Raw genomic sequence first — 12,265 nt, 5'->3', positions numbered from 1 at the left:
ACCGCCTAAAGCAGACTCATCTGCTGTATTAGATGAACCCCTCCTTGAACTCTTCTTGAGTAGGCCCCGTTCTCTATAAGGAGAGCCCAGATAACTAGCATGAGCACCTAGGCAGTAGATGCCACGGATGAATGCTATCTCTACTTGGCCCAGGCTCCTTCTGGAGCTCATAGAAGGAAGTAGGTGCCATGGAGGGAAGGCAGTTCAAATGAGACAGTTAATTGCCTCTACAGGTACTTTCTTCTTTTAATTCATTGTATGCAAAGCTCCAAGAGAGTTGTTCTAGCTAAATTAATAGCGTTAAGTGAGACCCAGGCTTCAGCAGAGATCAGCTTCCATAGTCTCACACTGTTACTTTGGAGATGTACTGAAATCATCTGGTTCATTTCCATAAATCGCAGAGGATGATTCACCTGACTGGGTCTATATTTGAACTGGAAACCTTATGTCCCATGATGGGTTCTCCAAGTCACGTAAGGTGCCAACCTTCCTTCTTCTGTTTCTTGTCAGGAAACAGCAAGTGCTTCTCCTGTCATTCTTCGAGTGGATCCAAAGGGCTTTTACTTATACTGGACCTATCAGAATAAGGTAAGTGCTAGGACTTCACAGCTTGGTCTCTGAATAGCCAGTTCAAGTTTGTGTGAGATTAAAACACCGTAGGTGCTCAAGTTCTGCGCTCGGGAGCAAACTACCACACTCATTCTGGTTAACGGGAAACCCCCAACAAAGGACCTGGAAGTCTCGTGCTTATTCAATGGCAGATTTGCCTTCAGAGTTCCAGAAAAGACCAGGGAATTCAAGCTGCGAACATGCCGGAGAGATGAGCCTGGCCTTTTTGTGCTTGTCACGCTGGCATCTTATACCTGCAAATTTCATTCGATGTGCTTCAGAGGGCTTCCCAGAGAACAGTAGTATTGATACCCCTCTCGCCCAGCATGCTAAAGGATTCTCCCAACCAGTGCAGTGGTGCAGGTGGGAAGAAAATGGCTGGATGTATGCAATTAAACGTATGCAGCTCCAGCTAAACGTGTACCTTATGTGTAGCCTGTGTTGTAATTAACTGACTTGTTGGTGTTTTAGAGATTTAAAGGAAAGAAAAAAAGTAGTGACTGTAGCGATGTAGAGACTGCATCAGGTCTGGAGAGTGAGTTGTGCTCCTCTCAGGCCAGGGTGGTGTGTGCACACTGCCGAAGGTAAAGCACAGGATGCTGGCTGCTGGAGGAGAGAGGGGGGCAACAAGTTTAGGAAAGCGAATTGAGTTCCTTGCTGATGAGCAGCAACGAGGGGTGGAGAGATCTGGCTGACTGGAGGTGGAGGGCTGGGCTTACTTCTGCTTTCCAGAGCAGAGCTGTGGTTCAGCTCTACTTCCTCCTTGTGACCTACATGCTGAAGAGGCATGGTAGATAAAGAGACAGAGACGGTAGTCCTGCACAGCGCCCTGGCCAAGAGACCTGATCTGTTTTGGTGAGCTCTGCCTTCTCAGAAGATTGTGCTGCGGTGCCAGTGGGGTCAAGGCGCTGCCACACAGCCGTGTCCTCCAAGAACACCATGTCGCAAGGTTGGGGACTGTCACGTCCCTCTAGAAGATGTGCTCTCCTTTCAGCTGCCTCTGTCACTCTCATTCCCCTTTCAAGGTCTGCTCCCGGCAGTAGAATTTTTGCTGTAAGGGTTCCAGACAGACAGCAGGAAGAAGTGGTAGCACTGGAGGAGGTGCACAAAATGGGGCACGGGGAGCTATTGTCACCCATCAAAAGTGAGATATTTTGCTGGGTTAGTGGTATGAGGGATTTGATTACCTGGGAAAGGGGCTGGGGTAAGGAAGCATAGCTGACGTGAGGAAACCCAGACGGGGGAGGCCTCGTATTCCTGGAAAATGCCGTTGATTAGCACCTAAAATAAATTGTAAACAAATTTGAGAGCCACAGTGGAGCAGCAGCCTGTTTTACATCCTTGGGGAAGCACTTGTCTGGCATCTTCCTTATTCTCGGAAGGAATCTGGAGACGGTGTGAGCTGGTGAGAAGGGCGGTGGGCAAACGCTGGCTGCCAGAGGGAGCTGGGGCAGGCTTGTGGAGGTCATGTGCAGGCTGGCATGAGCACAGCGACCAGGGACGAGAGATGGACTGATAGAGAGCGTGGTGTGGTATGGGCAGTAGTTTGTCTGTTGAGTTCGTGTGGCTTATTAATCTTTGGCTGACTCCTCTTAAGATCTGCTTGTCATGAACAGCAAGGAAGAAAAACTGCACTGCTTTTGCACTAGGGATTCAGAAAGGAGTGGGATTAGGAGTAAAATTTCCATCCTGCTTGACAATAAAATGGGGATACAGCCAGAAGACATGGTATCCACCTTGTTCCTTATTGTGATCTTGGAAAATAATACTATCTGCTGCAACAAGTATAATTTGTTCTCCAGATCCATGGTGAGCAGACAAATTAGTAACAGAGGAAGGAAATTCAGGTTGGATATTAAAAGAACAAACAAAATAAACATGACAACTAGCCAGTAGGGAGGACGAGGAGTGGGCTGCCTGGGGAAGGCTGTGGAATGTCCTCTGTGGGAATTGCTCCAGAACAGACTAGGTGAAGGTCTGCTGGAGTGACCCGGGAAGAGGTGGGCCTGCCTGCCTTCCAGCGCAGCTGCTCCCTGTTGAATGCGCGGAGGCAAAAACCAGGCTGAGAATGCTGGTGGGTTGTATTGACGCATGGACTGTGGCTGGGGTGGAGTTTCCCCATGTAAACCTGTGTGCATGTCATACACGCCCTCTCTTGGGAAGCCCCACCGGGCCTCTGGCCTCGCCCTGAGGAGCATGGTGCTGCAGACCCCCGCCGCCCCCACGCTAGCCAGCCTGCCAGCGGGGCGTAGCGGCAGCCGATGTTTCCCTGCCCGAGTCGATCCTGGTGGGAGGGCTCCACCCCAGTGAAGGGCACTGGTGGAGACCTGCTTTGCAGCTTCTAGGGGCTCTGTAATGGATTTCTTTCCTTATTCCTTTTTCTTTCCTTCATCTTCCTTATCCTTATTCTGTTGTAGGAAATGGAAATTTTGGATATAACCAGCATCCGAGATACCCGAGTAGGGCGGTTTGCCAAAATCCCCAAGGTGAGTGCATAGCTTCGTTTCTGCCAGTTGTTTATATGGGAAAGGCAAGGCTGCCTATGGGTTTTGGCATACTCGGGGCAGTTTACTCTGCCTTTCTGTTACAGGAAGGTGGAAGGGGCCTTGTCTCCTTACATCATAGCTATATAAATATAGAAAAGCCATCTTTACTCTTGTCCATGAACCTCCCAGGGGTCTTCTGTGCCCAAAAAAGAAGGGCATGTCTAGACTATAGTATATGAGCTTGTTGGAAATAATATGCCAGAAAGCTAGGAAAACATCAATTCCCCTTCCAAGTGCCTTCCAAAACAGCCGTTTTCCGTTGTGCGCAGTGGCTGTGTTCTCCCCCCCATGCATCTGGCGAGCTTTAACCTTGGCCTGGGCTTTACGTTCGCCGAGCTACACTGGGAAGTCCTGCAGGAGACGCGTGATGCTTCTGCACTGCGTCCCCAGCGCTGCTCTCTGGTGCAAAGATGCACAGGCTGGGTCAAGGCAGCTACAAACCTGTAGTTCCAGCGAGATTCCAACGCAGTGTGTGGTGGGGTTTTTGTCACCTTTAAAGGGAAGAAAATGTAGTTTCGGAAAAACTAGTGTTTCTTTTTCTTTAATAATTTTAAATTGCTTGCAGGGTGGCAAGGGGAAGCACATGATTATGACTTTGTTCTTGGTTTCAGTTATAATTTAAGCTTCCTGCAGCAAAGTTGTCCTCGTTAGGACTTTTTTCTGGGTCTGTGTTTTGTTTGTTTTTAACTTTTCCATGTATGGAAAAGGCAAGCAGAAATTGAAGTAAAGCTAGAATGTGAAAAGGAAACAAAGGAGTGAAGATAATGGCTCCATATGGTAACATAGGTGATTCTCAGTCTAACGCAAAAGGGGAAGATTTTGCAATATATACTGAGAGACTCGAGCAGCCTTTTTGCGTAAGTAGTACGGCTGTTTTCTTAATACTGCTCTGAAAATGTCTAGTCGGAGCTCCCCGAGACTGATGTTGCTCAAAAGACGGTAATGAGGTGGGTGCTAAAAGCACAGCAGAGCTCAAGAACAGTACCCATCTTACACAGTTCTTAAAAATCATAATTCCTTCTGAGAAACTGCGTTTCTTCTTGGAAATTCATTAGAATGAAACAAATTTAAGTTTTCAACAAGCCTAAAACTTTGACTGCAACTTGTTTTGTGGGAATAATGTTTGGAAAAAAGGTCTCAGAAGGTTTTTTTTTTCATTTGAGAGAATAAAATATTTGGAGCTGGTAGAGCTAGGTGCTACACTCCAGACAGAATGCAGTAAGGAAAAGGCCAGCTTAAAAGAGAGGCATGAGGTACTATTTTCTAAGGTGTTAAACTTTCAGGAATATCCTGTTTACAAAATGAATTCAGCTTTGATACAGATTATAAATTGATGGTGTAAGTACTGAGGCCATAGGTGGATGTCCTTCTGGTGGCAGCAGCCAGGATGGAGAAAAGTGGCCTAGATTTTAGCAATTAGTTAAGAAAGACTAATTGGAGACTACCAGGAGAAAGATGCTGGCACAAGCGCGGTGGCAGAGTTTCCTCCAGACAGAAGGCATTTCTACTCAAACAGCATCTCTGTAATGAGCCCCTACTCACAAACAAGGAATTGCCCTGGAAACAAGACCAACCCCAGTTTTTTAAGAGTAATTCACAGTGCAGTTTTGGGATGACCGCATTCCATATACAGAGACAAACTAAACTGGCCTTTTAAAAGAGGTTTTTAATAAAACCACAAAGAAGTTTGTGAAAAGAACGAGAAAATTCATGAGCCGTACCAGGGTAGCAAAGAGCAAAAGAGGAGGGGGAAGCAGTGGCTGTGTTCCATAGTTAGCTCTAAATCTTTTCAATAAAATTGGGGAGTGGCCTGTGATTCCCATCATAAGCAAAGGCTCTTAAAGAACAGAATAAGAGAGGACATCTTTGCACGGGAAAATTACTGCTGGAGAATAAGAAAAAGGTCTCTCGAGAGGGGAGAGAGAACCAGCAGACTCCCAGAAAGATCAGTGCTTGGGCCTGTGACGTACTGCGTGTTCGCATGTGGTCTGCAAGAGGTGTACAGGACAAGACAAAGTTTGCCAACGGTACCAAGTTATTTGGGGTAATAAAGTGAGGCTGATTTGTAGAAAGACCTTGAATTGCTGATTGACTGGATGATCTAATAAGTGATAAAATGTAGTACAGATAAAAATCAGGCAATGCACACAGGAAAAAAACCGCCGATCCTAACCTTCTGTAATAACAGGCTCTGAGTTGACTACTGCTACTCAGAAACAAGATCGTGAGGGTATGGGAAATCTGTAAAAATACCAACTCAGTGTTCAGTAGCATTTGCTCAAAAAAGTAAGTTGTATGTTAGGAATTACAAGGAAAGAATTAGGAAATCATGCCACTGTGTACACTCTGAATGTACCCACGCTTCTGTGCGTTTCTAGTGTCCTCATCTCAAAGGAGACAAAGAACTGGAAAAGGTAGAGAAGAGCAGCAAGATTAATAAAAGAATGAAACGGCTACTGTAGGAAGAGATCTGAGTAGGCAGGGACTGTAGTCTGGCACAAAAAAAAGAATGAGGGGGATGTGGAGGAGCATCGTGGAGTGCTGTAAAGTCAGGAGTTGTATGGAGAAGGTGAGCACGAAGCAGTTACTCAGTGTTTCTTCCAGTGTGAGCACTACGCGTCAAGTGGAATTTTCCAAAGGCAGGTTCAGCACAAGCAGAAGGAGGTGCTGCTGTCGCACACCTCGTGTCGCTGTGCTGTGGGATGCTGTCCTGCACAAGCCATGAAAACCTACGCCAGTTTAAAAAGTCAGGACAAGAAGGAAATGCCCCTTGAGGGTTATTAAAGACAAGATAACGCCTCTGGTTTAGGAAGCTGCCGAATCAAAAATTGGTGGAAGCTGCAGCAATGTATCAGGGAAGTATCATTGCGTTTGCCCTGTTTTTATACTTTTCCCCAGGCATCTGGATGGATCTGTGGTCTGACCTGGTGTAGCTGTTGTATTCTAGCTGTTGTCATAGGCCAGAGACAGTATTTTACAGTCCTGGGAACTGACTACAGCTCATTTTTTACAAACAAAAAAACAAAGGTCAAGCAGCAAGTGACTTATTAATTATTCTCAACGGGCAGAAGTGATGCACTTGATGACAACCTCTGCTGTGAAAATCCCAAATGCTTTTTGAATTCTGCATTTCAGAGAAACCCATTTAAAATAAGTCCCCTTTTTATTTCGGGGAATTCTCTGGCATTTATATGACACCATGTAGTAAAATGCACTAGGCTGGCTCCTTATCCACCTTTCTCTTATGGAAGGATGGGAGCTCTTGTGTGGGCACTGAAATGGCCATTGAACCACGGGGAGAGCCATGGGAGAGATGTGCCGTCCAGTCCTGGAAGTTTTACTTACAGGTGGCTGTACTATCCAGGACGCTTCTGCAGGGCTTTGCTTGAAGCGCTCGGTTGTGTATTCAGCTGGCTTTCTTGAGAACAGAACGTGCTCAAAGGAATGCAGAAAGCAGTGAAAATGTCTTAACATGAATCACCGCGCCCTCCACATAGGGCAGCTACGCCTGGTGCATCGTTACAAAAAGGTATAAACATGAAAAAGCGGTGTGACGAAGCAAACCATGATCTGTTAGAGGCGAAGGGCAGAAGAATGAAAAAGGGTGCTGTCTCCCCTGTTACAAAATAATGGCTTGGAATGGTGGTGGGATTTAACTGCTGAAATTAATACCAAAGGGTTACTTGTTTCATTGGCTAAAAGTGAAGGAGAAGGGGCTAACGGATGATATTTAAGACACGGAGAACAAGATCACAGCTGTTGGAAGAGCTTTGGGTAGCACCAATAACAAATCAAGCATCCCTTTCCCCTCCTCTCCCCTCCCTTGCAAGTGATGCCATAGTAAATCCACAGCCTCTGTGAGACGAAGCCTGTGATCTGGTTTTCCTACTGAATTGTGGCTGAAGGAATTTACAAGGAAGGGAAGTGCTTTATGGAGAGCATCTGCACGATTGCTTTCCTCTGCAAGGTACTGTGTGCTTTTTGGCTGTGCTTCAAGCTGCACAAGGGTGGAACATGCCCTGAGCTTTCCAGACCGATGCAGGTGAAATGAGTCTCCCTGCTAACGGGTGGTTGTACTGTGGATGTTGGGAGCTACCTGCTTTTGGTAACACTTTCCGCCGCTGCTAAGCAAGAGGTTGGGGTTTTGTTTTGTAACCTCTCTATACACAGCAAGAAGAATAACACCCGAATGCCCACGCAGAAAACCACTTCTGAAAAGGCCTCTGTCATACGCACTCCTTTGCCAGTCCAGGTCACAGCATTGTCCCTGCAAGCTGGGAGGCAGGGACGGCGGGACCCCCTTCCTCGCACTGCAAGTGTTCAGGGAGTAGATAGTCCGCAGGGTAAGCGTGGCATGAGACAGGGACAAGTCACTAAGGGCTGGCAGCAGCAGGAGCCACCTCCACATGAGAAGGGCCGCTGCTGTTTGCCCCAAAGGAGAGGATTCCTGGGACTGAACCTGCCTGGAGGTGGGGGGCAGCCGTGCTCTCTGAGCAAAGACTCGCTCTCTTCCCGTCCCCCTCCTGAGCCCTCGCCTCCGGCACGTTGGCACATAAGCATACACACAGCCCTCGAGTCCTCCCACCGCCTCTTCCATCCACGTGCAGGTTTCCCCTTCTCACCCCCTTCGCTTTATCTTCTTTGAGAGCTACTCGGTGTTCTGCAGTGTGTTTTCTCCACGGAAATTCTTTTTGAGAGACAGGGCAGAATGAACTTTGGTGCATGTTCAAGAGTAATAAAGATAAGAATTAGCAGGGACTTTGAACATAAATGAGACAAGATAAAAAGCTATTGAATGTAGTTCAGCAGCATGCCGGAGCAGATCAAGATGTTATTTACAATGCAATTCTGTGTTTTCCTTTGAGTAGCAAGGAACAATAACGGCTGCTCCGTTTTGGTTTTTTCTGATGCACTGAGACCCCAGAACACTGACAGAGAATGTAATAATTAGGACCAAAATACGGAATGTTTTAGGCCAGACTGCTGGGCTGTTGGCTTCATCTTGGGTTTTGTTTAGACATTTCAGCAGGCATTGGCTTTGAAACAAGCATAATTTTCCATAAAAACAGAAGTTGTATTTTCTGACTGTCATGATTATAAAACAGTTTCATCCTCCATATGCATTTTGTTGTTATTGAACCCAGAGACGCAGACTCTGAACTGAACACGTACAAGGGAGAAAATTATACCATGGTATTTCACACGTCATATTTTGAGATGATAAAGTAGTGTTTAGGAGCCACCAGTGCAGGGAGCACGCACGCTGCGCTCGGAGCTGAGCCGAGGGCAGAGCCGTGGGCTATAAACACGTTGTGGGTGGTCAGTCGTTCCGCTGCGTCGCGGGGGAAGGCGGCAGCTCCGGGGGTCGAGCATCGTCTCGGCGCTACGCTGGGATTCAGCGGCGTGCGTGAGCACGGGATGGAACTGAACAAAGTCTGATGTTCAGGCCTCCGAATAAAAGAGCGATGACAAGAGGCCATATGGAGACAAACTGAGATGTGTGCGTGCAAGAGAAAAGTGGGTGGAAGCCCATGGTGTGCAAAGGATTTATAAATAGTAGAGCAGGGGCCAAGCAAGGAAACAGTCACATCTGAATAACGGCCTTTTCCCATGCTGGGCCTCTTTTCTGCCTCTTGAATCTTTCTGCAGTGTGAGCTCTTAGACCACAGGGACAGAAGTTACTGAGGATGCAGTCTGCATCTCTCCCTCGCAGCGTGTTCCTGCTGGATTCCAGAACGCCCCGGGTTATTTTGTGCCATGTGAATCTGTGTGCTGCTGCGTTTTCCGGTTCCTTTCGATAAGACAGCAATGAGAGCTGAGAGTGCTTCATCTGCGTATTTTTTTCCTGCCTCGTCTCGCCGAGATGCTCGGCGCGGAGGCAGGCTGGCCCCCGCCGCGCAGACGGCGGCAGGACAGCCCTCCCCGCTTCCCCGCAGTCGGTCTTGTTGCTGAATCCCCTGATGGAGCAGTGCTGCTAACGAGGCCGTGAGCGTTACCTGCAGAGCCACGGGCATCTGAATAATCTCGGTGCTCCCTTTCCCTTCTGGCAAGCAAACGAGACCTGTCTTCTCCAAAAGAGAAGATCTGTTGTCGTGCCCTGTGTTCTGATACCACGAGCACTGCATCACGTAGCGCGTTTCATGAAGACGGAGAACGGCCAGAGTGCAGTGAGCGCAGGCAGCTGTGGCAAATCCCGGCTGTCATTCAGCTGTATCCCGTTTCAAGCAGCGAAAGGGCTGTCTGTCTCTGCCTCTTGCATTAGGCCTGGCTCTTTGTTTATGTTTGCATAAGAATTTGATTTTCTCTGGACTATGAATCTGGTTTGTACAGATGAGGATTTTAGGGAAATGAGGAGGGCGGGAAGTGAAATGCAAGCTGAATCTGTGTTTCAGCCATTCTGCCGGTGGGTTATTTTCTGTTTGGATTTTTTTTTTAAGTGGATTTGCCAAGCATGTTTCCCTTCCTCTGATTTGCATGGCTAATATGGTTGTCCTGCTTTTCATGTAGCAATTCCTTTTTTTCCTTTATGGCCACCTGCAGTGCGACACTAAGTAATTACGTAGCGAAGCTGCAGCACAAGGTGCTAAAGGAGTACAGGTCATCAAAGAGGCAAGACGTGGCATCGCGTTCAGTGCTCTTGGGCACAGTCTCTGGTCCTCTCTCGCCACCTTCATTCGGTGTTACGGCACCATCGTGGCATTCATCCCGGGAGGGAGGTGATCCCCAGGTAAAGTAGGCAGCACAAGGTAAGCGAGTGACTCGCTCGAGGCCAGGCAGGAGGCCACTCGCTGGGAAAATGTGACCAGATTTAGATCCCTAGCAAGATCATCCTTTCCTCTCCCCGCCGCACTTTGCTTCTCATAAAATGAAGTGATCGACTTCACCGAGGTGTGGTAAGTTAACGCTTGTAAAGGACATGGCGTATAAAAAGCTGCGCAGGCTAAGGCTCAACGTGGACAACTTCATCAGATACCAGGCCGTGACCAGAGACGGCGTGCGTCAGGTTTGTCTGGCGGGGCACAGCTAGATAAAGGCAGACGCTCTGATGCAGCACCGGGCTCGCTGGGGACGTGGCGCGAACAGAAACGGCTGCTGGAGAGCCGGGCGACACCAGCTTGCAGAGAAGGAAGGGCTGGGAGGAGCCCAGTCGTAACAAATACAGGAAATGAGTTCAGCATAAACCACAAGTTCTCTATTGTCTTAGCTTAATTTACAACACTAGAGGTAAGGAAGCTGAACAAATGCCAGTGGGTTTGCAAGATGAAGTTAAATTTGAAGTTAAAATCCTAACGCCTTGCCGCTTGTAATGAAAAGTTAAGCTCCGTCAAGAAGTTGCTGCGAGTGCGGCAAGGCGGTGTGGGTATGTGGGTGCTGCTCACTTCTGCGAAGGAAAATTGCTCGCAAAAATGAGCCATTTCAGAAATTCCCTAACTATTAGAAAATAGGCAAATCTTCTGGGTGGCTGACTGCTTTCTCCTTCTTTTCCTCCAAATGCTCTTGGATTATACAGGTTTCAGAGTTACCCCTGCGGAGAGTTGCTTTTATGAAGTGAGAGACAGCAGTCAGATGATCTTGAGTTATAATCCAGGCCATCCTGGTTTTCCTAAAGATGCCTGTTTGCTGCAGATGTGTCAAAATTGCAAAGGCTCCAGAAATTTGGAAAAATGTAGCGGAAAAAAATCTGCAGAGTTCCTTATAAAATATATATGCAGCTCTGTGTGTGACATGGTGCAGATACGTAAGAACGCCTGAAGCTGAGCTGGTTTGGAGTTGCTGCTGTTACAGTCTGAATGTAAAGAGAAAATTCTGCGGCAGAAGGGGAATTGCTTCCATTGAATCACAGCGGGATGCAAAGAGATGGTTGCGTACGGGGGTTTATGGTTGGTTTGGGCTAAAATGAGGTCCGTGGAAGTCTAAGATCAAGGAGTTTGCTTTCTTCAACTTGCAAAGATTCAGACGTTGTCCAGTTAGTAGCAGCTTAGCAAGTCCCTAAACCTGAGCTGCACTGCGCGGGCTGACTTTGCGTGTGCTCCAGGTTCATAGCAAACACAGCTGTAAAGTCATTTAGCTCAGACCTCTTCTGCCGAAGTTAACGTGCTAGTCTGGTGTGTTAAGGTGTTACTGACGTTGTTGAAGCGCAGTAACTCAGCCGTGTGTCTGACCGTGGGTTTGCGTGTACAGCGAGAGCTCAGATTCCGGCTCCCGTTAAACTTCCGAGTCTGACCTGCTCCGCTGACAGCCCCGGGTCAGGGGTTTTGCCCTTAGTTTCTGAAGGAGCAGGTGCTCTGACAGCCTCCCTGTTTGCTTTGATACGGACTGAGCCTGCGCTTTAGGTAATGAATTGCTGTGCTTTATTCCAGGACGTGGGAATTTTATCCTTTCATTATAAATAGCGCCTGTCAGTGCAACTCCAGGATACCTTGGCTTAGTGACGCCTTATGTAGGAATGCAGAAAATGCTAAATAATTTAAAGGGATTCTATAAATACTTTCATATGGTGATGAAATCCCAAGTATGACTAATCGGATGAGCTTTATACTTAACAAAACAAATCTCTGGTGAGCCATCGCTGTAGGATACTGCAATTGCTGTGGAAAAAACCACTTCCAGCAACTGACAGCTAGCAGGGAGTGTGACTTGGAGGGAGAGAGCCCGTCTCTCCAGTGCCCAGGTCGAAAGCTGGTAGGCCTTTTGCGTCCCAAACAACATGTTTCTTGTGGTGGAGGCAGGTTACAGCAAACGGTAATCTAAAAGACTTTGTTAGCATGTGTTTTGATAAATGGCTGTCTGCAATAACCTGGTTATGCACCTCTGGTATGAGCAGGCCAAACAGTCCTCTGCTTGGCTGCAAGTTCAGGGTGAAGTTTCAGAAGGAATTTCTTTAAGAGCAGTCTCCAACTTTTACTTTCTCAGACCAAACCGGCATGTTTGTGCAGCGATGTTAGTCACAATGTTTTGTTCCATGGAGGATCCAGGTAATGCGGGCCCCAGAATAAAGGTGAAAAATAAGGAAAGCCAAGGAAAAGAAGATCACGTTAAACAATTTTGCTACCCTTGAAAAGCTAGCTGTGAATTTGGGTCAGTGTTTGGATTGGGTCCTGTTTTTTCAG

The 12,265-nt window shown here is 47.4% G+C and overlaps 1 protein-coding gene across 4 annotated transcripts in view; it reads left to right on the top strand.

Moving 5' to 3' along the window:
• The window catches only part of PLCB2 (phospholipase C beta 2), a 48,941-nt gene that overhangs the window by 3,946 nt on the left and 32,730 nt on the right, over positions 1–12,265 (top strand). For all 4 annotated transcript variants that reach the window (XR_014228708.1, XM_082316961.1, XM_082316960.1 and 1 more), the window contains exons 2-3: positions 511–588; positions 3,027–3,095. Coding sequence is in view for 3 of the 4 variants with exons in the window: in XM_082316961.1 (XP_082173087.1) it covers positions 511–588; positions 3,027–3,095 (147 nt within the window). In the remaining variant the exon portion in view is untranslated. The remainder of the gene's footprint in view (positions 1–510; positions 589–3,026; positions 3,096–12,265) is intronic.

Source organism: Platalea leucorodia (assembly GCF_965183815.1).
Source record: "Platalea leucorodia genome assembly, chromosome: 7".
NCBI classification, from domain to species: domain Eukaryota; kingdom Metazoa; phylum Chordata; class Aves; order Pelecaniformes; family Threskiornithidae; genus Platalea; species Platalea leucorodia.
The sequence above is the reverse complement of the archived record's forward strand: the minus strand, read 5'-3'. Positions and strand labels throughout refer to the sequence as shown.